General features: G+C 35.9%; 2 protein-coding genes across 2 annotated transcripts; one reads left to right on the forward strand and one right to left on the reverse strand.

Annotated features, from left to right (window-relative positions):
- Positions 1–1869: 1869 nt before the first annotated feature.
- On the reverse strand, positions 1870–4025 carry LOC126819298 (forkhead box protein E1). Its single transcript, XM_050547280.2, has one exon. It carries the CDS (start codon positions 3868–3870, stop codon positions 2266–2268), a length of 1605 nt encoding a protein of 534 aa, XP_050403237.2. The 5' UTR covers positions 3871–4025; the 3' UTR covers positions 1870–2265.
- Positions 4026–9515: 5490 nt separating this feature from the next.
- Positions 9516–22815, forward strand: LOC126819286 (microcephalin). The gene is made up of 13 exons (XM_056100669.1): positions 9516–9602; positions 10142–10304; positions 10818–11022; positions 12531–12633; positions 13165–13332; positions 14384–14486; positions 15379–15456; positions 16004–17396; positions 18258–18420; positions 18532–18609; positions 19318–19458; positions 19907–19994; positions 21319–22815. Exons 1-13 carry the CDS (start codon positions 9594–9596, stop codon positions 21408–21410), a joined length of 2784 nt encoding a protein of 927 aa, XP_055956644.1. The 5' UTR covers positions 9516–9593; the 3' UTR covers positions 21411–22815.
- The last annotated feature ends 696 nt before the right edge of the window (positions 22816–23511 follow it).

Raw genomic sequence — 23511 nt, forward strand, 5'->3', positions numbered from 1 at the left:
ACCTTTGGAGTTCAGAGTTATATTATATTCATATACTTTGGACCACAGATAAAACAGGTACTCTTGCATTATCATTTAAAAAAACAAAAACACGAGTTCACAATGATCTTGCGGGAAAATATCAGAAACATTTATCGGGGCTTAAAAATAGACAGATTACCCTCAAAATACAAAAACCTGCATGAAACATCGAATCTGGATCGATGACTAAAGGGAGAAATTCTTACGATAAAGATATATCCACAATTATTTTCTCCGCAATTTGATTGTAAACTACAATTTGCATCAAATGCACAATGATCGCAGGAGCATGACCATTAAAATTTCCAAATGAAATGGGGCTGTATATATTCTACTGTTTTGCATCGAATGGGTTTATGACGGACAGACGCCATGCAGCGTGTTAGGAAGGTATATGTTGCCCGGGCAGTGACGCTACGGCCTATTCTTATTTCCAATTCCAACTGTCAAAGGTTCTTTTACGTGCACCCATATGTGTACACGGGAGCTCGATTTCTGCTTCCCATCGGAATAAATAAACCCCGTTATCGATCCAGCGCTATTCATCCACATCGAACCCTGAAAGAATATGTAAATTCAAGCTGTTTCCATGGACTGATTCTAGACCAAAACGTGACACATGCTAATTTCATACAAAACGAGTGGAAAAGTGCACACAGAGATCAGTCTACTTCATACTTCGAGAATAAATCTGTCCTAAATTGCCGCCATATCCAAAATTGTTTTGTAATGCGGTTCTACTCCGTTTCACATCTAGCATACACACGAAGACTAATTAAATTCCATTAAATTGAAGCAGATAAAAACACTTCTCAAAATTCTCGAAGTATACTTAGTGTTTTCAACTAAAATTGTCGATTTTAGTGTCTGTTCTCAAGCGGAGCTAACAGTTTAATAGTCCTCGGTTCTAGAAATAGCAATTGCACTCTACCTCGTACATTACCGCTCGTCGAAGCCAGGTGGTCATACGATAAAAAAAATATTGAATTTGAGAATTTGGCGCTATTATGCCACATCCCATACCTTGGTGGTAAATGAAACGGAATGAAGTTTAACGTCATAATGTGCTATGGGATTACGTCTTTCATAAATTCCTCTTGCCAGGCCCTCTGTTTTGGGGAGACAACTCTAGAAATCTTGATAAACTTTCTGGGCCAACACCCGGATCTATCCCAAGGAGCCAGCGCCTTACTCGCCGAGTTGGTCTAGTGGTTTAACGCGTGCGTTTGAAATCATAAGGTCTGTCATTGAGCCAAGTGGCGAAGTTTCGAATCCCCATTTGTACGTGACAAAGAGTAGGGTTTCCTCTGCTAAAGACACCTGCGCACAAGCGAATTATTGAAATAAAACTGAACCATGTTAGTCCCGAAATAACCTAGTTTGTGTCGAGTGGACCTTAAACCCCACTTCTCTCTCTCTCTGTGTTGGTAAATAATTCTATGAAATAATTTTACAATACATGTAAAGTAATAAGACCAACAATGGGAGTCATGGTGGCTAAGTGGATAAGACGCTGGCTCGCTAGCCTGGAGGTCGGGTGTTCGATCCTTGCATTGGCCGATAAAGTTCATCCAGATTTCCGGGCGTGGTCCCACCCCTTTTTCAGTGATGCAGGACGGAGAGCCTGACAAGGACAGCAGTCTAGTCATTCGGATGGTGCGAAAACCCGAGGTCCCGTGGACACATTGGCGTGCACGTAAAAGATCCCTTGACAGTAGGCCTTAGTGCAGCTGTCTGGCAAAATTGCCCTCATAGGACACTGTATGGCGTATGCCTGTCTTCATTAGCTCAGATCGGAGCAGAACAGGACGTTAAACCCCATTTCATTGCATTTCAATAACACCAACAAATTTAACCAAAACGTTTTAATTTATAACAAATAACACATTTACATCTTGATAGGTGAAACAGGTGTCAGGAGAGAAATAATAGTGGGGCAATTTAGAAACTTTTTAACGTAATGCTGAGCCAATGAGTTGATATGAATATCACAAATTTATCATTCACATTATTATATAGTGAGTTAAAACGTCACTTCCGCTTAATAAAAAAAATGAATAACTTAGTCGTCACTTTAACAAAACGATCTGACTGACTCCATTTAAAAATACAAAATGGGGGATTAAATTCAAATCTAAATAGAGTATAACAAAATAATACATTAAGTACAATTTACACAAATAGCTTAATTCTCTTTATAATTGTCTAAAAGCACATTTAATGCCAAGGGCTAGTGTGTCCTTTTTAGGAGGTCCATCCTTCAGGGGAATTAGCACTTTGATTCTGAGGAACTGGACGACCACCGTTACATCCAGCTACGACGTTCATAGGGGGATACGGATAATTTCGAACATTTGTGTCGGTCATATTAGAGGCACTATTGAGGTACAAGTTAGTGAATGCGTTCATGTTCATACTTGAAGGAAAGGCCTCCATGAAATTCATATTCATACCATATCCTTGTAGAGCCTGATTATTCCAATAAGCTGTCATTTGATTCATCATCTGTTGCTGGGAATTAACATAGCACGTCGTTGGGTCTCGGGACCCCGGGGACGATTCGGCGCTTGTCGATTCTTCTCGGCAACTTTCGTCATCAACAGGAGATATCGGAGAAACCTGGGATGAACACGAACTACCATAAGGCGAATTTTCAATTGGTGATTTCGATACGTAGCCTTCCGATCCTGTAGGACTTTGGTTGTAAGAGCTATGCTGACTGACAAATGGATTCCATATCGGACCAGCATTGTCCGATAACTGTGGTCTGGCGAGAGGGGTTGATTCTGGGGACGATCCACTGGATGAAGGAGAGGTGTTGTTAGAAATACCTACAGGCATAGGCCAGGTATTATGAATCATGTTGGTTACTGGGGCGACGATTCCAACATCTCCTGGATAACCATAACCATGATTTGGTAGAACAATGGCGTTAGGATTCGATTCGTTGTTTCGGGGTTTCTTCTTGGCCCCATCTTTAAATCGATAACGTCTGCGAAGGAAGCTGCCATGATCGAACATGTCTTCATAATCAGGGTCAATAGCCCATTGGTGACCTTTCATACCCGGCTTACGATCCAATTTAACAAAACAGTCATTTAGGGCCAGGTTATGGCGAATTGAACCCCTCCAACCTTTGGAGTTGGGATGATCTCGATAATACGGGAACCTCTCCGTTATAAAACTGTAAATCTCGTGAAGGGTCAATTTCCTCTCTGGTGAGTTTGCGATACCCATACTTATCAGAGCAATGTAACTGTATGGGGGTTTCCCTTTTGGAATAGGTCGCTTTCTTTTTCTCGAACCACGTGATGTAGTTTTGGGACTGTCGTCTTCTTCCTGGTCTTCTTCGTTTTGAATCTGATCCGGCTCGTTGCCACTGCTAGTTTCTGCTGGGAGATTTTCCCTATTCTCGTCACCATCACTACTCACACTAACCAGAGATTGTTCACAACTTCTGATGCCATCTTGTGACTTTTCTTCGTCAATAACCAAAGGCCTCTGTGATTCCTCCAATACGTCATATCCCGTTCGACCACTGACGTAATTCTGATATCGATAACCCGTGTTTGACGTCATACTTTGGGTGTTTTGAATATTCTGTATGTAGGGGATATTCCTGTAGAAAGTTGGCTCTGGTGGGAAATAACTTGAATATCCATTATAGTTATCCAATCTAGCCGCCATGTTGTCTATCTTATCACTGGTACCGTATGCAGAAGCGTACTGGTTCATATTTGGCGTATTTTCCAACTTGGGTTGAAAATCTGTGTTGGCAGTACTTGAAATTGTTTCAGATACAGTTTGCAAGTTTGTTCGATCGGTTAGATGTGTAGAACTGGTCTGCATGTTGATGGCTTTTCTACAACTTTTATATCCAAAATATCGTCTGTCACATTCCAGAAATTATTACTCCAAAATTATTTTCTTTATTTGTCTTCTTCCACGCCAGTTGTCATCAACTTCAACTCAACCAGACAAGTAAACAGAACACGTGACCTATCTTGCTCGTGCACTGCATGCAGGTAGAGGTTAAAGTTGATAGTGTCACTGAAGCCGACATGTAGCCCTTAATCAAGAATAACAAAGGTCACGTGATTTGTTAATCTTAGCGGATTAAGGATTAATCAAAAGATTAACTCTAGTAATCGAACCAATTAGAGGTAAGCATACCTGAAATTTGAAATCCTTCGCAGAAATATTTTATTTTGAAATAAATTCATTTCAAGGAGTTGAATGTGTACAAATCACTCGGATGAACCCCATTTTCCTGATTTCTATGCATTTTTTTAAAAATAAACAAAATTTATTCAATTTGACACGGAAACAGATCCGAATATTCTTAACTTCTGTATATTCTCATATGTTTTCCACTTACATGTATAAATATATTGTTTAAGCGGCATTTAGTAACCGAATGAAAATAACACATGACACAATTATAGGGAATACAAGTTACTCGAAGGATTTATTTCAGCGACGTTTTGCCTGATAAAGACGGGAGAACCCTCGTCGAAACGGCACTGAAATAAACTCCTCAAGTAAATTGTATTCCATTTAATTGTGTCATGTGTTATATAAAAATATCTTCACATTGTTATCATTGTTTTGGCATTCTTTCCGTTTTTAACGGCGTCCTTCTATTTAAATCAATGAATAAAACTTAGTTTTCAGTACTATTTTTCTGCTAATAAAAATGGCCATCCAAGGTCGTATTTACAATAAAGTTTCTAATAGGAAAAAGTCCAAATAATTTGTGAATATGTTTGATGCGAATAAAGTGGTTGTTATTGTTAAACAAAGAATAGTCAATAATTTCTTGTGAGATATTCTGTAACAGATAAAAGAATTTACAGTTCTTTTTATTCTTGTAAAAACTTGTAGTGTTTTGACAATTTTGCAAACCAAACGAATCCATTTAACATAAACAAATAAATGGCTACTGTTTTAGTTGTGAACGATGCCCAACTTTAAAATAAACAACTGACACAGCTATAAACCGCTCACACGCTCTTAATCGTCCTCAAACCATTTACTGCGGATTCATTCTAAATTCACTGTTACATTTCGGTGATTTAAAACCTCTATGGGGAAAGCCCCTAATGCTTTGTAACAAATTTAATATTCTTTAAAAAAAAATTCAGAAATGAAATGAAATGATATGGGGTTTAACGCCATACTGTTCTGCGACTTGACTAATGAAAAGGGAGATGTGCCATACAGTGTGCTATGAGGGAAACTTTGCACGGGCAGCGGCACTACGGCTTACTCTTATATCGAATTCCAACTAGCAAGGGATTTTTTATGTATACACCAATGTGTACACGGGTCTCCGGTTGTCCGTCCCATCCGAACGACTAGACCCAAAAATCAGAAAGAGTAAGAATAAAAGTATGTTTACTTCCCTGACAAGGAAAGCTGTCTAGTCGTTCGGATGGTACGAAAAACCAAGGTCCCGTGTACACATTGGCGTGCACGTAAAAGATCCCTTGGCAGTTGGAATTCGATATAAGAGTAGGCCGTAGTGCCGCTGTCCGGGCAAAATTTCCCTCATAGCACACTGTATGGCGTATGCCCGTCTTCATTAGCCCAGGTTAGGAGCAGAACAGTAGGACGTTAAACCCCATTTCATTTCATGTTTACTTCCTAAATTAGTTCCGCCGGAGTGTATTTATAAAACATTGTATCTAAAAGTAGTAATACTGTTATTAATTAATAAAAAAACAACCACACCCAGTCTTTGTACAGGTTTAACGTCCACTAGACATAAACCAGGTCATTTCGGGACTAACATAATATGGTTCAGTTCTATTTCAAGAATTCGCTTTCGCGAAAGGAATCTTTAGTAGTGGGAGGAAACCCACGAGGCTGTATAAGCGAACCTACTCCTTGTCAAACGGGGGAATCGAAACCACGCCAGTTGAGAGAGAGGGAGAGAGAGAGAGAGAGAGGGTGTGGGGTTTAACGTCCACTCGACACAAACTAGGTGATTTCTGGACTAACATGTGGTTTTTAATTTTATTTCAATAATTCGCTTTCGCGTATGGGTCTTTAGCAGTGAGAGGAAACCGGCGGACCTGGAGAAAACCCACGAGGCTGGACAGGCTAACTTACTCCTTGTCAAACGGGGAATCAAAACCACGCCAGTTGACTCGATACCCCTCCCCACCCCACCCATTTCATTTGGTAAACAGTTGACATTATTGAAGAATATTGCAAGTACCGGAGCGGAAACTTTCTAAATTAATCTACATATTTAACCATTACTACGATTAAAGGCTGATAAATGACGACAAATTGTTGGAAATATGAAACAACAATTACAAAGTTTATTATTCATTTTGGGATGATGTTGACGTCTTGTCTTCAAAACAAGTGGAATCTTAAAATAAATCCATAGTTTATTTCTGTAAACTATCGAGTCACAACAGAAAGATCACATGTATTATTGTAAAAACTCCACCGTCAACTGAACGGATCTACGTAAAACAAACATGGTGATGCCTGTTGTAGTTTCCAACTATCTTGTTCAAAATAAACAAGTCAAGGTGTGATTCTAACACGTTTTTTTTTTTATCGTATCGGATCATCAATATGTACCTCAATTTAAGAGAAACCGTTGTATTGCGTGAATTTGAAGTGATATGAAATGGTTTTAACGTCCTACTGTTCTGCTTTGACTAGGCTAATGAAGACGGGTATACAGTGTTCTATGAGGGAATTCCAGCTGCCGAGTTACGTGCACATCAATGAGTACACGGTACCTCGGTTTTATAGAGTGGAAAAATGTTGAAGTTAGTTTTCTATTATGTTCTAGAGTCGTTTGATCTTCGATTTTTTTCTTTTGCTTTTTTTCTGTTTTAATGTTTTATTTGAGCGGAGGTGGGGTGTCTTTATTTTGGTGTTTTTGATATAAAAAGGCTGTTTCTTTTGGGTGGAGTGGGGGTGTAGTATGTTATTCATTTTGTAGAGGGTGGGAAAATGTTGAGGTTAGTTATTCTATTATGATCTAGAGTTGTTTTCGTATTATTTGAGTAATTATATTAAAGTTTTTTCATTATTTTTCTCAGCGACTACCTGTAGTGTGACGTGTGTCATTCTTTAACACCTATAAAACAAGGACGATAATCCATCAAGAGTTTCACTTGGTTTTAAATATTTTAATTAACCTACAAATCTATTTTTTAATCTCGTGTTATTTTACCTGACAGGGCGACGTCTATTTTTTATCGATGTCTTCCCACGAGGAGGTTGATTGTTACCTGTTTCTGTTTGTTTGTTTATCCAAGCTGGATACAATTAAGGTTAGTGATAAAAGAATAATAGAAGCCTACTGGATTTTCGCACCTGTATTTCTAGATAGATAACTCTACTCGTGTCGTGACTCCAGGTATAACCAGATGAAAGAAGTGACTTAAATTAGAACCACATTTTATTTTATTTTATTTTTTGGACCAGTAAATATGAGAGATTATAATGTAGTTTGTTTTACCCCCCCCCCCCACAAAAAAAACATTACCTTTTAAAATAAAAGATATTGTATATTTCTGGGTCCGCCCTTTAATTTTATTTATATAATGATTTGAGTTATTTATAACAATATATAGCTGTTCTGTATGATATTTTATATTTCAGTGAATAAAGATTATGTTTGTTTAAAAAAAGAATAAAAATAAAAACCCAACTCTTTTAATCAACCTTGTACATGTATTTCCAAGCGACCCTTGACCTAATGAAGTTCAATCAGCCATATAAATTTGACATAATACACCCCAACACAAGCACATACTGGAAATTGATGTGCTAAATTTATTTCTGTTGTGATAACGTGTATACAGGGTCGGTTATTGTTGACTGGGGAGCGGCATGTTCCTGAAGCAACGACCGCAAGTTTTACATCAAGCAAGATGTACGCAGTTAAGTCGAGATCAAGCCTTCTAATAGTTTTATTGGAGATGGGGCAGCGGTGACGTTACCAGATCTCGAACAAATTTAAATTAACTTGGGGTCTTCTAAAACTATTTTAACGATTATCCAATTTTGTAGCCTGACTAGTATATCTAAACCTTTAAATGTATATCTAAGCCGTTAAATTATCCGTCTAATTATTCTATTAATCTCATAATGACTTTAAAATATATTATCCTTAAAAACAACATTTATTTTGTTTTATATAGACCATGGATATTTGATCTTTCGATCGGTGTTTTATGGAGTGGAAACCGTTAATATCGCCTGATTTCAGTTTAATTATCGAAGTTTCTTAACACGTTCGTTCGTTTGTAGAGGTTTTACGTCCGCTTCCACCTTGGGTGATATTGCCGACAAACTTAACACGTCTACAGATAGACTAATTATATTATAGCTTTGATCATTGCGAGGTGCTAAGTTGGGTCATATACCTCACGATACACCAGTTTCATATAAAGGTGATACATGGTTTATTATTGTGTTGTTAGTACTTTTTCACACAAAATAGCCATTTTATGACTACACGAATTACCACAAAACGGAAATAATTGGGGATTTATTTATTTCGAACTAGAAAACAAATTATGTTTTCTTTAGTCGATAATTAGGCTACGACGATTTCTTTTGACGACTCGTCTTTTCTGGTTGGTTAATTCATGTAGATATGTGTTATATTAGGACCTTCCATTTTGATCCGATTATATTTAATTAGTTATTGAATTAATTTCAAGGAAAAAAAGCCTATGAGATGCTTATTGCTTTTTTCTTCTGCAAATTAACTTCTAAAATATTTTTTTTTAATTATTAAGAGAAAAAAAAATAAAGCTGTTGGAAGTATATTTACAAAATAGTTGCTATTTAATGTAAATTTGTACATAAATAGTACGCGAAGGCGTAAAATGAGTTAGAGGCACCCAGTTTGTGTTACTATACGTCCAAAGTAAACGACGCACGTGCCAGCGACGCCTTATGATGTGACGTCACACGTAGACCTGTACTGCACGTGAACTTAGAGGCCAGTCATGTACAGGGTTAAAAGACGACTTTCGCGCTACCGCTTTGAAACGATCGGCTTTAATTATCTGATCTATTTGAAATTTTGATGTATTGTTTGTACCGATTAAAATGGTGTAAAGGACAAAACTGTATATAGATCAGTAAAACATTTAAATATTCCAGGATGTCTGACATTTCATTGCTAAATCACGAATAATGGAAGAGACCGTCACTCTTTGGGAGCCGAATGCAAACAGAAAAAAGTTATACAATGAATTTTTCAATTTTTGTTTTGATACTCCTAGTAATTTTCATGGTGCTAAATATTCATAATAAATATTAAGTCTGTACATTATGTGTTATTTACATAAAAAAATTATATAAAATCTCGAAATGGCCATTTTTAAAATTTTGCAATTTTACACATATTATTATTTGACAACGATTCGGCTCCATACACCTTAACTATAGAAATATTTCTATTTTAAAATTAACGGGGAATAACTCTAAATAAAAGTTGACCTTGACCCCGGGCACGCAACCCGCCATATTTGAAGATTCAGACGGGCAAAATTGAAAAATGTAAATTAAAAGATTGTTGTAAAATGAATAAGGTAATCATATCACCGAAATACAGTCCGCATTTTTACACATTATGAATCAGTTATTGCTAATTGGCTGAGCATTAGTATTTACCTTTTTTGCCCAAAGTCAAATTTGCTAATAATGTTATTGTTTTGTTTTGTTCGATTTACAAGTTGAAGACAAGATGAGTTCGAATTTCGTGAAAATCGGACCAAAACTGCCGGACAAAAAGGCTGCCCCTCGTACGCAAATAGTGTAAATATATGGCATATCATGGTTGTGGACCCTGTAGAGCCTAGTAGAGGCCACAAGTTTGATCCGATTTTGATGAAACCTGGTACATGTTATAATTATTGATAAGTTATAGGCTAACTGACGAGACTCTCCTGGAAAGCTGTCTTTGAAAAATGATTAGATTAGCATTACTGACGGTCTTCAGTCGCAGTAGTTTAGCATCCATGTCCTCGTCCATATGTTAAACCTATATCGTCCGTCCCTATTGTTTGAATTATATGATTTATTATTAATTTATTAGGCTACACCTCATCTTATTTATTTTGTATTTCAGAGATTGTTTTCAGGGGAAGACAGTCCATCAGCTTCAGATTTTGACTTCGATACAACATTAGAGAGGAACATTAGTCAAATCATTGATGTACTGGATAGTGGTGAAAATAGTGACAAGAATGAGCAGTCTGATTCATCTACATCTAACGTACATGTACTGGAAGGTAATAAAAGTAATCACATGATTCCTATCCTCTAGCCTTAATAAATGTAACTTATATAAATCCTGTCACAACTTAGCATCCACAACTTCAGGCTTTGTCAGACACAACTTGTATGGTGCATGTCATTTGCTCAGGCACAGATTTGACCTTTTCAGTGTTTTTATTAAAACCTTTATACATGTCTTGCACAGATTGAATTCAAAATATCAGATAAGTTTGTTCGTCTGAGCCTTACTAAAAGATTGAGTCATTTTGTGCTGCATGAACAAATTACTTGTAACTTTTTAAAAACTAACCCATGGCTCAGACAGTATGTACAACTAAATTCATTATTCCTGGCCTATTGATAATACCAAGTTCACCTCCAGGTAAACATTGGAAACCTGGTCAAATTATTTACATGGAACATTACAATTTCAGTTTCTAGGCCCTACTTTTGGCATTACAGAATTTTAATGACTTAAGTTCAACGTGTATTTTGTTTAATAAACAACTATCTTCATTATATTACAGGTGTCCGAGCATATGTAGAGGTCAGAACTAACAATGATAATCGAAGTGAAGCTGTTTGTTGTATGTTAAGAAATCTGGGTGCAGAGATAGAAAAAACTTTTACAAGTACAGTTACTCATGTTATATTTAAAGATGGCACCAAAAGAACGATTGATAAAGCCAAGAAAAAAGGACTTCATCTGGTATCGGTTCTATGGGTCGATAGGTAAGAATTCCAGAATAGGAACATAGAGGCGGGAGCCATGGTGACTAAGTGGGTAAGACGCTGGCTCGCTAGCCTGGAGGTTGCGTGTTTGATCCCTGCATACGCAGAGAAAGTTCACCCGTGATTTTCTGGCGTGGTTTCCCATGTCAGTGGTGCAGAATGGAGAGCCTGACAAGGACAGCTGTCTAATTGTTTGGATGATACGAAAAACCGAGGTCCTGTGTATACATTGGCATGCACGTAAAAGATGCCTTGGCAGTTGGAATTCAATATAAGAGTAAGCCATAGGGCTGCTGCCCAGGCAAAATTTCCCTCGCAGCACACAGTTGGAGTAGAATAGTAGGACGTTAAATCCCATTTCATTTCATTTTCATTTGTAACATAGAGTATGTGCATTTATTTGGCGATTTGCTCACTTAAAGATACATTATGGAAGATTTTTATAGAGAGTTGGCCATTCTTGCTATAACAGTTCAAAAGTAGATGATGAAAGAAGAATATATTGAAAAATTCAGTCAAATTACTTTATTCTGAACATAGTTATCATCGTTGAAATATTTGCCTAGAAATGGTAGCGAAATGTGTCTTCACCTTCGCCGATCGTTTGATTGACAGGCGTTAACTCCACCTACATATCTCGATTATCAAGTAAAGTTTTCAATGGCATACGGAAATGCTTTACAGCGGCCTCGCTAAGTACACTCTATCATTTAGCCTCGATCTAACTGACGTATTTTCATCAGGTTACCCCTTATTTGATTTAATCAATTAGTGAAATCCTATTTAAATCCGAGCTGTAGCCGAGCCATCCGTGGGTCTACAGAGTTGATTTTGGTCTTGTTGTTTAAATAAAGATCTAATTTATAATTTCTATAACATCTGAAGCCTAAATTAAGACTTGCAATAATCAGATTTAGTTCTTGCATAATGCATGTTTAATAAAACCAGTGAATGGTTCCCATAAAAATTGTGTTCTGTTAACCTGCTCACTTGCTAAATTAGGCCTTGAACAGAAGACTGACAATAGGTGGAAAAAATGATCTTGAGATTTAATGTCTACACATTTTAGTTTTATTAATTTTCCAGTAAATCTCATCATTCGGCTTACAAAATGTTTTATACAGATTCAGAATTGGTCTTAAGGTTGTTTTTTGTACTGAAGCCTCCCAGTGTTGGTTTTTGACTTTTTTTTGGAAGAGAATTCTGACATTTGGGCAAAAAAGTCGAATTTGGAGTTGGGTGGTTTAGTCGTCTAAACTCATGCACTTTACATCACAAGGCCTGTCATTGAGTCCAGTGGTGTACATGTAGTTTCGATCCCAAACAAGATGTAGAGTTGCATGTTCAACCTGGAGTTTTTCCAGATACAATGGTTTGCTCTTACAGCTAAAGACCCCTATGTGCAAGAGAATTATTGAAATAAAATTGAACCATATGTTAGTCCTGAAATGATCTAATTTGTATTGAATGAACAGATGTTTTGAAGCCTACTGAATTCTCTTTTCAAGTTGTATGCGAAATAAACGGCATGTTACTGAGAATATGTATCCAGCTGTTCTACCAGAAAAAAATAAATCAACACCAATTTTTTTTAAAAGGAATCGTTTAAAAGTAAGTTAATGTAATTATTTGAATTAGTTTTAATTAAAATTAGAAATCTATAAGTAGCCGGTAGACGTCCCAGCCAGATTTCTCTCATGAAGCGACTTGTTTCGTTCTTATGCAAACTCATCAGGCTAAAATGACATTGTACGGCTGTTACCTAGTCGTTGTGGGTCTTGGGTGGACCAAAGTAATTCAGTAATGCCGTACACTCTTCAAAAAAAAGAAAAAAGCCGATCACATCATTTACAACTGATCTGCAGTAAATTAGACCAATATTATTACTTTATTAATACATCCGACAAGAAATCTCCTTTTCGTAATAATCCACAGGTAGAAATCCCCAATCGACACTCCTGACAACATTCCCGTCCAAAACGCATCCTGGATTAAATCTTTATACTTGTATAGTCTTATCAAGTTTTTTGTTTGCTTTAGGATTATTACCTATGGATTATTACAAATGTACGATAAATGTCCCTGTTTTTGATGATAGGTTAGATCCAATTCTTTCAAGTTTATTTTTTTTATTTTTAAAAGAAAATGAAATCTATGCAGCCAAATGATTTTGATGATGATGTAGCAAGAAGTTCTGAGAGATACGAGAGAAAACGTAAGAAGGAAGAAGAACGTTTAGGATTATCAGGGAATACAACACCAGTGGCATCACCTAGAATATTAGCTTATGATACTGTTCCTCGTTCACCGGTCAGTTTCGCTCAATTTTAAAAACTATTTTTAAAAGATGGATCATCCCCCTTTTTTTTTTTGTTTTCTGATTTCACTATCAGAACACATTAATCAGATTAATGCAGACCGGTATACAGACAGAGTTGATATACCTTTTATAGATTGCAGTCACTTGTAGACATGTAGGTGAATGTTTGATACAGATGCTAGATATACTTTTTAAAAAAAGTAGGGGATATTCAGAAACAGTACAAAACTGCGGAAATGCACTGCTGTTTTTATTAGAGGTAACCAGTATATGTTACTAACAGGCCAATTGCCTAAACATGAACATAAACAGTTCATATGGGGGGCTTATCTGACGGCCCCATTTCACTCGCAAAGAGATACACTGTTAAAAGTGAAAATGGACGTTTTTTATTTTTATCTTAATAATGAGTAATTGCTCCACCAATCCTCAGACATCAGCAATTCGTCGTGGCATGCTCCTAATCAACAGTCCAATCACGATTTGGGCAGTGCCACGGCCAATTCTTGCAGTGTTGTCGGTCGACGTTGACTAAGACGAACACGTCTCCTGATCAAATTAAACGTAACACACTAAAGCAAAGATACGCTAAACAGTAAATCTTATGCAAGAACTGATAGGAAAGCAAATATGGATAGGATAAACCAGCAAGCGGCAGTTTTCATCAACCCTTCCTTGAAGTCTCAAATTTGACAATGAACCCCACCCACGTGTATGGCGCTATTGCGTGTCGCACATGCAGCTCAGTGGTTCTGTTGGGGCGATAAGTTCTTCATCTGTGAACATACTCTCAAAGCACGTCAAGTGTCCATGACTATTTATCATATCACAACCCTGCATAGGTATTTGCATTTCAATATCCCCTACTTTTTTTGAAGAGTATATTTCACAAGTTTGGAAAAATACCAAAGTTCCTCAATAGGAAGGTAAGGCTGGCAAGCATATGTTTTTTTTAACCAAATCAATGAAGTATTAGTCGGTATTTATATTTGGTATCAGAAAAAAAAATAGATTTATATAAAAGTTTAATTTTGATTTCAGCCCTCACCATCTGATTGGAGATCACCAATACCATTAGTTATACCTAATACACCAGCTAGTATGAAAGATCAGATATCTAAAATACGACAAGCTAGATTAAACAGTAAGATTTCAACTATTTTATATACTTAGTATTTATATACCGGGTTATGATAGTGACTATACAACTGGGGGGTTGGGTGGTCGATTCGATAACAAGTGTTTATTAGATCAGAAGGTTGGTCATTGAGTCAAGTGGCATGGTTTTGATTCCCCGTTTGTACGTGACAAGGAGTAGGGTTGCCTGTCCAAAGTCGTGGGTTTTCTCTAGGTCCTCTGGTTTCCTACCACTGCTAAAGACCCCTATGCACAAGCGAATAAATGAAATAATATTGTACCATATGTTAAACCCCATTTCTCTCTCTGTGTCTATACAACAAGTTAGATTAAACAGTAAGCTGTAAACTGTTTTATAATATCACACTTAGTATTTATATATCAGGTAAGCATATCATCTTCATGATGGATTCTGCATCCTCATGTTGGCTGATAATTTTTCTCAGGTTTTTCCGCCCTTTGCAGTAGTAGCTATATCTAGTCATTCAGATGGGACAAAAAAAAATGAAGTCCCGTACAGTAGCAGCTTGTTAATGATTCCTGACAGTTGGAAATGGAAATAAGAGTGACAATAACGCCTCTGTCAGGGAAAAATTTCTGTCATAGCACACTGTATGGCATATGTACATCTTCATTATCCCAGTCGGAGCAGAACAGTAGGGCATTAAATCCCATTTCATTTCATTTCTTTTTCATTTGAAGTAAAAATACAAAAGTACAAATAAAGTTTGTGAACTATGTTAAATCCTCAATTGAAAAGTTGTATCTGTTGTTTTTAACATAGTATGCATCCTTTGCCTTTTGAAATAGCACTTATCTCTAGCCAACTTGAGTTTGAACATAAAAACTGTTTAAAAAGATAAGTATTTGTGTATTAATAATATTGTATATTTTAATAGGTTCAGAATGTAGTGGAACAGATTCACCTTTAGTTGGTGTTAAACCATTTCAACCATTACACAGAAAATTATTCAATGGTAAATTCAAATTATATTATATCTCATGTGTTACTCGTACTTTATCTTTTGCTGCTGGTGGATCACAAGTACATTTTATTTTCATTAAATAACTTCAGTCTGCCTGTACGAATTGATTTCAAATTTTAGAGTTTGGCACAATATATTATGGTTCCTGCTGGGGGTCGTAGTATTCAAGCATTAGATACACTGGACTCTGGTTCTAATCTCAGGAGTTGTCAAACTAAATTCCCACTTGTCAGGGGTAGCATTTGTGAGACTGACAAGCAAGGTTTTGCCTAGTCATTAAGATGGGATGAAAAACCAAGGTCCACTTTGGCATGTAAGTAAAAGAACCCGTAACATTTGGAATTGAATGAAGAATAAATGGAGATTTTTCCGGTGGGTTGTATTACTTGTATATATAATATAGTCCAGGATCGTATCAACCCAAATAACTCACAATATGAGCTTGAGGGAACTGGGTCCTACATGAACAATCTTGATAGTGAAAGGTTTAATAACATACCCTTCAATTTGTTGATTAACAAATTTTTATTAATTTCAGGAAATGAATCTAGTGATACACCAACTGGTGAAAAAGCTGATGTACCTGTAAGACAGGAAACTGATGAAGATAATAGTAACCATAGCAATAATAAAATGGACTCTTCCTGTCCAGAGACTGTATCAAAGCGAAAACTATTCAATGTGCTCAACGCTAATTCACCCAAACCATTTTTAGTTAAACCTACCCATAGTTCAGAAAGTAATCTCCCAAATTTAACAAATTCCAATCCCAGATTAGCTACATTAAAAAAGGTCACAAATGGGGCAAAGTTGAAAGGTCGAAAGAGAAAAATAGAGACTGAGTCAGACAATAGTTTGACAGAAAACGACAAAACTCCAAAAAGATCAAAAACTTTGACTAAAGATCCTGTTCCACTAGTGAAACCTGTTAAAAATATTCATGCTCAATATTTGGCCGATAAATTAGACTCGGGTTCTAGTTCACAAGAAAAACCCATGCTAGAAAGCATTTATAGTAAAAATTCAGAGGAAGTTAACTCTAAAGCATCTAGTCATAGGAGAAGCAGTCGACGTTCTTCAGTTTTAAGTAAATCAAATAATTCTTCCTTGAGTGATAACTCTACTAAAACACCTGATTGTTCTTCTACGATAGAAAATGTGTCTTTAAAATCTAAGAAATCTTCATTAAGTGAAAATCGGGCAGACACACCTAAACTGTTAAACAGACGTGTTTCTATAGCAGCAACACCTGACCTTTCCACCACCAGCATCAATTCTCCGCGACGTAGTTCACGAAGAATGTCAGTTGCAAGTTTTCCGGAAACGGAATCTCCGAATATCACTCAAAGAACGAAGCGTGGTACTAAGAGTACCACAAATAGTATTAGTGAAAATGGTATGGATAATCTACATAATCAAAAGTCCCTGTCACCAAGTTCTAAAAAATGTCCACAAAAACCTAAAAGATTATCGCGGCAGTTTGATCTAGTTCATGATGAAACAATAGAGAACGCAGATTCTTCCAGAAACGAAACCACTGGATTTTTAGGAGCGTCAATGTCAACTGTTTTTGGCGACTCCACACTGGCTTCATTGAATTTATCACAATCTAGACGTAGTATTGACGATTTTAAGATATTTACTCACAAGAAGAACAAACATAGCAATGTATTGTCAAGCATTTCGGAAAATGACCAAAACACATCAAAAACTACAAAGAGAAAATCAAAATCAACTAAACACAAATCGAACAATAAAGTGACAGATGTAGAAAACCTTTCCATGGAACTTCCTGATGATGAAACTGGGAAGCATGTTGGGTCTAATGTCAGTTTGCGGAGAGCTAACTCATTTTGTCGTGAGAAAACTGTGGATGATATCTCCGCTAAAGCAACTCGGCCAACCATTGTAATGACCAGTATGCATACTAAGTAAGTTCATGTAGTAAGTCCACTTACACTGTTGTTGTAAGGCGGGCCTCATTTCATGTAATATTTACCATGCAGTATAGAAAGCTCCAATCTGATTAAAACACAGATCCTATTTCGTTTCGATTTTTATTGTTCTGTTTTGCTTGTCTTCACTACACCAGATCTGGAAGTGTTGTTAAAAAGTTGCATTCTGGTTGTTGTGTGATTAGCCAATCCAATGGTCTCTTTCTTATTGTGCAGTGCACGGAAATGTAGGTAGAAGTTTGCAGTAATAGAAAACGAAACAAAGCAAAGTTGTATTTCCAAATAGTCGCTTGAAACACTGATGCTGATTGGTTAATTGAATGTCTGATGTCATAGCGTAAAAAGTCGCTAGTTTGACCCCTGGTGTAACCTCCCTCTACAACAGGTCAGATCTCAAGTAGAGGAGGCAAATTTAATCAGATTGAGATAGCTTAGATTGTACTTTAGTTTGTTCCTCTTGCTTGGGGGCTGGGTGGATGGCCGAATGGCTAGCGTGTGTTCGTTGTATCATAAGGTCTGTTGAGTCAGCCGGCATGGTTTCGATTCCCTGGTTGTATGTGACAAGGAGTAGGGTAGTCTGTCCAACCTCGTGGGTTTTCTCCGGGTCCTCCGGTTTCCTCCCACTGCTAACGACCCCTTCACGCAAGATTATTATTGAAATAAAATTGAACTATATGTTAGTCCCAAAATGACCTAGTTTGTGTCGAGGTTATACCCATATCTCTCTGCTCTTGCTTGATTGAGAAGTATGTACAAATGATATACCTGCTTTCTGACATTAACTAATACAAAAAATATGCTTATCTATATTCTTTATGCCTATTATTATGATTATAGTGAACAGGAAGTTGTGAGTGCTGTGGTTAAGAAGTTAGGAGGATTTCTATTGGTTGATAATGTCTGTGATACGACCACTCACGTTGTGTGTGGTGATTCAAGGCGAACTCTGAATATAATAAATGGAATGGCTCGTGGATGTTGGATGGTTTATAAAGAATGGGTGAGATATTTATAAGGTATTAATTAGCATGACCTATCTAGGGTCGTGTTTAGATTTGTAATAGTATTATATGCGCATCAATATTTAGCATAATCTCATTTACTTTTTTAGGTTCTTAAATCACTGGATAATGAAGAGTGGCTGGATGAAGAAGACTATGAACTCTGTGATACTTTCCCTCAAGTTAAGGTTAGTTAAAGCATGAAAAATATCATATTTTTTGTTGAGTGTGTGAGTTCATTTGATGTAAAAAAAAAAAAAAAATAGATTTTTGCTATTGGTCAGGTTAAATCTGTGAGCAAAGGACTACATGATTTACCCCTAATCTACTGATATCACATACTCAGTTAAATTTAAAGATACATTGTGGGGGATTAGATAAAGAGCTGGCAGTTCTCACTATAATAGTTAAAAAATAGATAATGTAAAGGCAATTTGCTGAAAATTTCAGTCAAATTGATCCACTCTCTGAACTGAGATTTTAGCGATTGAATTTTGGGCCTATCCTCGATCATCATTACTAAAGTCGGTACGATAAAAGACATAGTCTCGATTATCCATTTCATGATTTAATCATGATTGAAAGTTGAGCAGAAAATCAAATCTTAATCCAGTAAATATCGCAGGCTAGCAATGACATCGAGAGTTGATTATGGTCTGGGTAATTAAAGTCTAATAATTTAGAAAACATTTCAGGCCTAAAGAAAGACCTGTAATTGGCAGATTTAGCTTTTGCATAATGTATGTTTAATGTGTTTGCTTTATTTTGAGAAAAAAACTAGAATTAAGGGTGAAAATATTGCTGGATTTTGGTATAGTTAGATATATCATGCTACTAGTCTACACACGACAAGCATAGGATATGAAATACTTATTATTAAATAAACTATATTATAGATAACCAGGAAAGAACGCCAGCTACAAGGAAAGAATTATCAACAGACATTATTTACTGATATTGGTTCAGTATTTATATCTAGTAAATGTTTACCACCGAGATCAGCAGTGGTCAATCTACTCAGGTTGTGTGGCGGCCAGGTAATTATTTCACACATCTAAAACAAAGTAAATCCATTCAATATTCAAATCTATTTTTCTCATATGCACCAAATTAGTTTAACAGATATTAGAAGGTTATTGTTATTTGTTTTTGATCTATGACAAACTGAAAATTTGAGCTATTGCAATTAATTGATTGCTGAGTTACTGTCAGTTTGTTTTCAAATTTGCAGCAATTATTGGACCTAAGATAGGACCCTACTTTAAAATTTTCAGTCACATCTTGTTTCTCCCTATGTTTTTACTGTGATTTTATGTACATTCAGTATAATTTGGAATTTTATTACATCTATGTATCTTCTGTGATTTTATTACATCTATGTATCTTCTGTGTTTTTTATTACATCTATGTATCATCTGTGATTTTATTACATCTGTGTATTATCTGTGATTTTATTACATCTACATATTATCTGATATTGATTAGGTAACTGGTTCTGCTAGTCGTTGTGATATATTTATTGGTAATGATCCAAACAGAAATAAAACAAGTATTAAACCTGTCTGGATTCTAGGTGAGTACCTAGTTATTATATTACAGGACATAAATTTCCCTAACTTGTTTAAAGTAGCCTCATAGTATTGGTAAACAATGCAGGCTTTTATTGTGTGTAATAGTTTATTTTGACAAAATAAAATAAAGAACATTATGTGCACATAGCCACAGCTCACCATAGATTTTTCCATTAACTTACATGTTAATTCTGCTCAATTTGCCATGCTGTGAATTTTACCCAAATTTTTGTTGGGTTTAACGCTTCCTACCAGTACCATAGATTGAGCACTCAAAAGCATGTATGGGGTTCATCATGGAATTCTAGAGATACACAAACTGGAAATAGCATACTAGTAAAATGCAACTATATACTGCACATTTTAACATAACAACCCTCCTTACTCACGTTATCCTTCCACATGGCTGAAATTATTTGGGAATCTTCGGTGGTCTGAATCCAAATGTTAAACTGGCATTCTTTTCAAGTGTTGTTGAGTGATCTCCCTTGGCACATCAGAAAATGTTTTAAATAATCTGGGTGTTTAACTTGTAGTACATCAAAATGGGTTAGTTTATCCAATTTTCTTTAGACAATGACAAGTTTGCACTGAAAATTCTACACACTCTTTGAACGATGCAATTCTGAGAACTTCTTTCTAAAAGCAGCAAGTTTTCCTAATAAGTAAACCGGTGCCGCATCGCAATTGTATAGGCGTAGGTACACATCACTTAACGTCATACAGCCAAGGCTAGATGTAGGGTACCGAAATCTGCCGAGGTTTGCCGAGTGCCCAAGTTAGATATCATTTGACACCCGATCTATGTCAATAATAATTTCTGGAGTTGATTTCTCCAAGCAAATTAAAATCTGATGGTTATTTGGTGGTCTCCCCTATCTATATTTGTTTTATGATCTTCAAAAACCTATTAAAGCGAGAATTTCATATTTTCTAAGAAAATCAAAACATAATTATTTCTATGTCTTTTGCTCAATAGGTTGTCAACTCACTGTTATACGATCATAGGTATCATTCTCACGCTTAAAAACCATTCACCTTGGAAATAATAACACAATTACCTCCCTTGTTTTTCTATTCCCCCCATGGAATAGCTATCTTCAAACGTTTGAATCTGAAAATGATATTTTTGCCAATTTCTCAACTGGCAATAGTGAATTAAAGGATTAATAGGATTATTCTTTAACAAGGTAGGACTGTTTATAGATACCACCTATTTTAAGGCTTTATTTTAATACATTTTAAAAATATGAAATTATGGCTTTAATACACCTGAACAATGAATGGTGGTATCACAATATTTTATATTTTTGTCTTTTTTTTCAGATTGTATAATGGAACAGAAACTATTGAACTACAACCAACCCAAATATTTACTGAATCAAACATTTAACAGAGAAAGTAGTCCAGAATTTTGACAGTCTTAAAATTAATTATTAATGAATTCAGATTATGTATCACTATTACATAATAATAATAATAATAATAATAAATTTCTAGTGCTGAACATTCAGTCTGTTTGATGTCTATATAGATACAATATAGTTAGCATTCTTCTCTTACAAGTATTTATTTTTTAAGTTACTCATTTTGACCTCTCTGAAAAATAATATGTCCATTTATATAATGCCAAATCCAGATCAAGAAATTTTCACAAGCATTCAATCTGATTAAAATACAGATCTATATTTCATTTCATTTTTTTATACTTTTGATGGCCTCTACTACATGACGATTTGACCAGGTGTAGTGGAAGGTTGCATCAGGGGTCATACCTGTGGCTTTTGATCCTATGCTGTCAGTCATTTGATTAACCAATCAGCCTATAACAATTGGCTAATCCCTCACATCATCCAGAACAGAGTTATATTACAAATCTTTCCAGATCCTAGTGTAGTTAAGACAAGTAAAATAAAATTTTGAACTATAAAAATGAAATGAAATAGGATCTGTGTTTTATTCAGATTGACAAGCATTCATTATGAAATTAAAGTACAGTTCAGGGTATATAGGATGTAGACAGTTCTATAATTAACAATTGTTTTAATAATAGTTCCTATATTAATATTCTTTAGTTCCCTCGGTAAGTTACTGACAGGACATATGTTACAGATGTGATAGAGCGCGCACGCTATTTTTGGATCATTAACTGGTCGCTAACTGCTGCTCATCTTGTTGTTGTTTTTCTTCTTCTTGGGGCGACACTCTTCAAAAAAGTCTAAGTCTCCGTCAAATCCAGTCCGATTGACATGAAAATTGGCATGCTTCTTTGAACAATTCTGAATCGATTTGGTGAATTAAGATTTCATCCAACAATGGTCAGTTCCTGGTCCAAAGTATGATTGTAATCATTAAAAGTTTTAACCCAACTGACCTTTGACATTGCTATGCAAAAACATGGATTTTGGCATCTCTCAACATTAGATTTAGAGAAAAGGCAAAGCTGCTGGTGTTTCTGTTTACACAAGTCAAAATGGCAACTGAAACCCTATACAACGATTGTCACAACTCTAGACTTGGCAAATAAAAAGGCTTTGCTCTCACATGAATTCTCAAGATTATATACAATGATTGTATCTGTAAAAGTAATTCTTATTTATGAATGCATTTATGACATTTTATAGATAATTCTTATTTAAAAATGAATTGATGACATCTTTGATCAAACTGTTGATGTATGAAGATGTATTGAAAATAATCAGTATTTTTATTAATACTCAAATGTTAATACTGTAGCTTGTTGTATTTTACTATTAAACTGAATTTATTATTTGGAACCCTTGATCGGAAATTGTAATCTGAGATTCTTTACAGTGTCAAGTGAAATAATTCTGTAAAAGTAGAGTGGGCATTAAACCTATATCTTTTACTACAGTCCAGCTTTGTCCAAGTATCTCATGGGTTTTGTAGCTGATTACTGAAGCCTGTTTTTCATGTACATGTTACATGGAAATGGTCCCATTACATTTGCATTAGATCAACTTTTTTGCTAGCGGAAAATGGGCCTTAGTGTTTAAACCAAATTCAGAAAGGGAGGTAATACTATAGAAATCTATTTTGAAATATGTTCCTTTATATTAGACGATCAGTTGGGCACTGGTGGCACCTGAGTCTGGTCCAGTGAGGTAGGGGTTGGTAAATGGTGCTTTCTATATGCTGATGTTTCTAGTGTATGCAAAGATTTAGCGTGAAGCAGTCTCGCCAATTCATCAAAAACAACATAACTTCAAAACTATAAAAAGTAAATCAAAACATAAAAACAGGACCCCCAAACTATGTGAGACCACATCTTCTTCATGGATTCCTGAGCCTACAATATTCAAGTATCAACACAGGTTTGTTCGGGAGGTGGGGGGCTTATTTGTTCCATAACTGTTCTCGTCAGAACTACTGTCAAACCAACAGAGGTTATTATCAAACAGTCAATATCAGAAATAAAAAAAATGAATTCCTCAAACCAGACATTCACTGTGTTGATAAACACAGCTTGATGGGTATTTTTGGATATAAAGCCCTCTG

The sequence above is a fragment of the Patella vulgata genome, chromosome 4 (assembly GCF_932274485.2).
Source record: "Patella vulgata chromosome 4, xgPatVulg1.2, whole genome shotgun sequence".
In the NCBI taxonomy this organism is placed as follows: Eukaryota; Metazoa; Mollusca; class Gastropoda; family Patellidae; genus Patella; species Patella vulgata.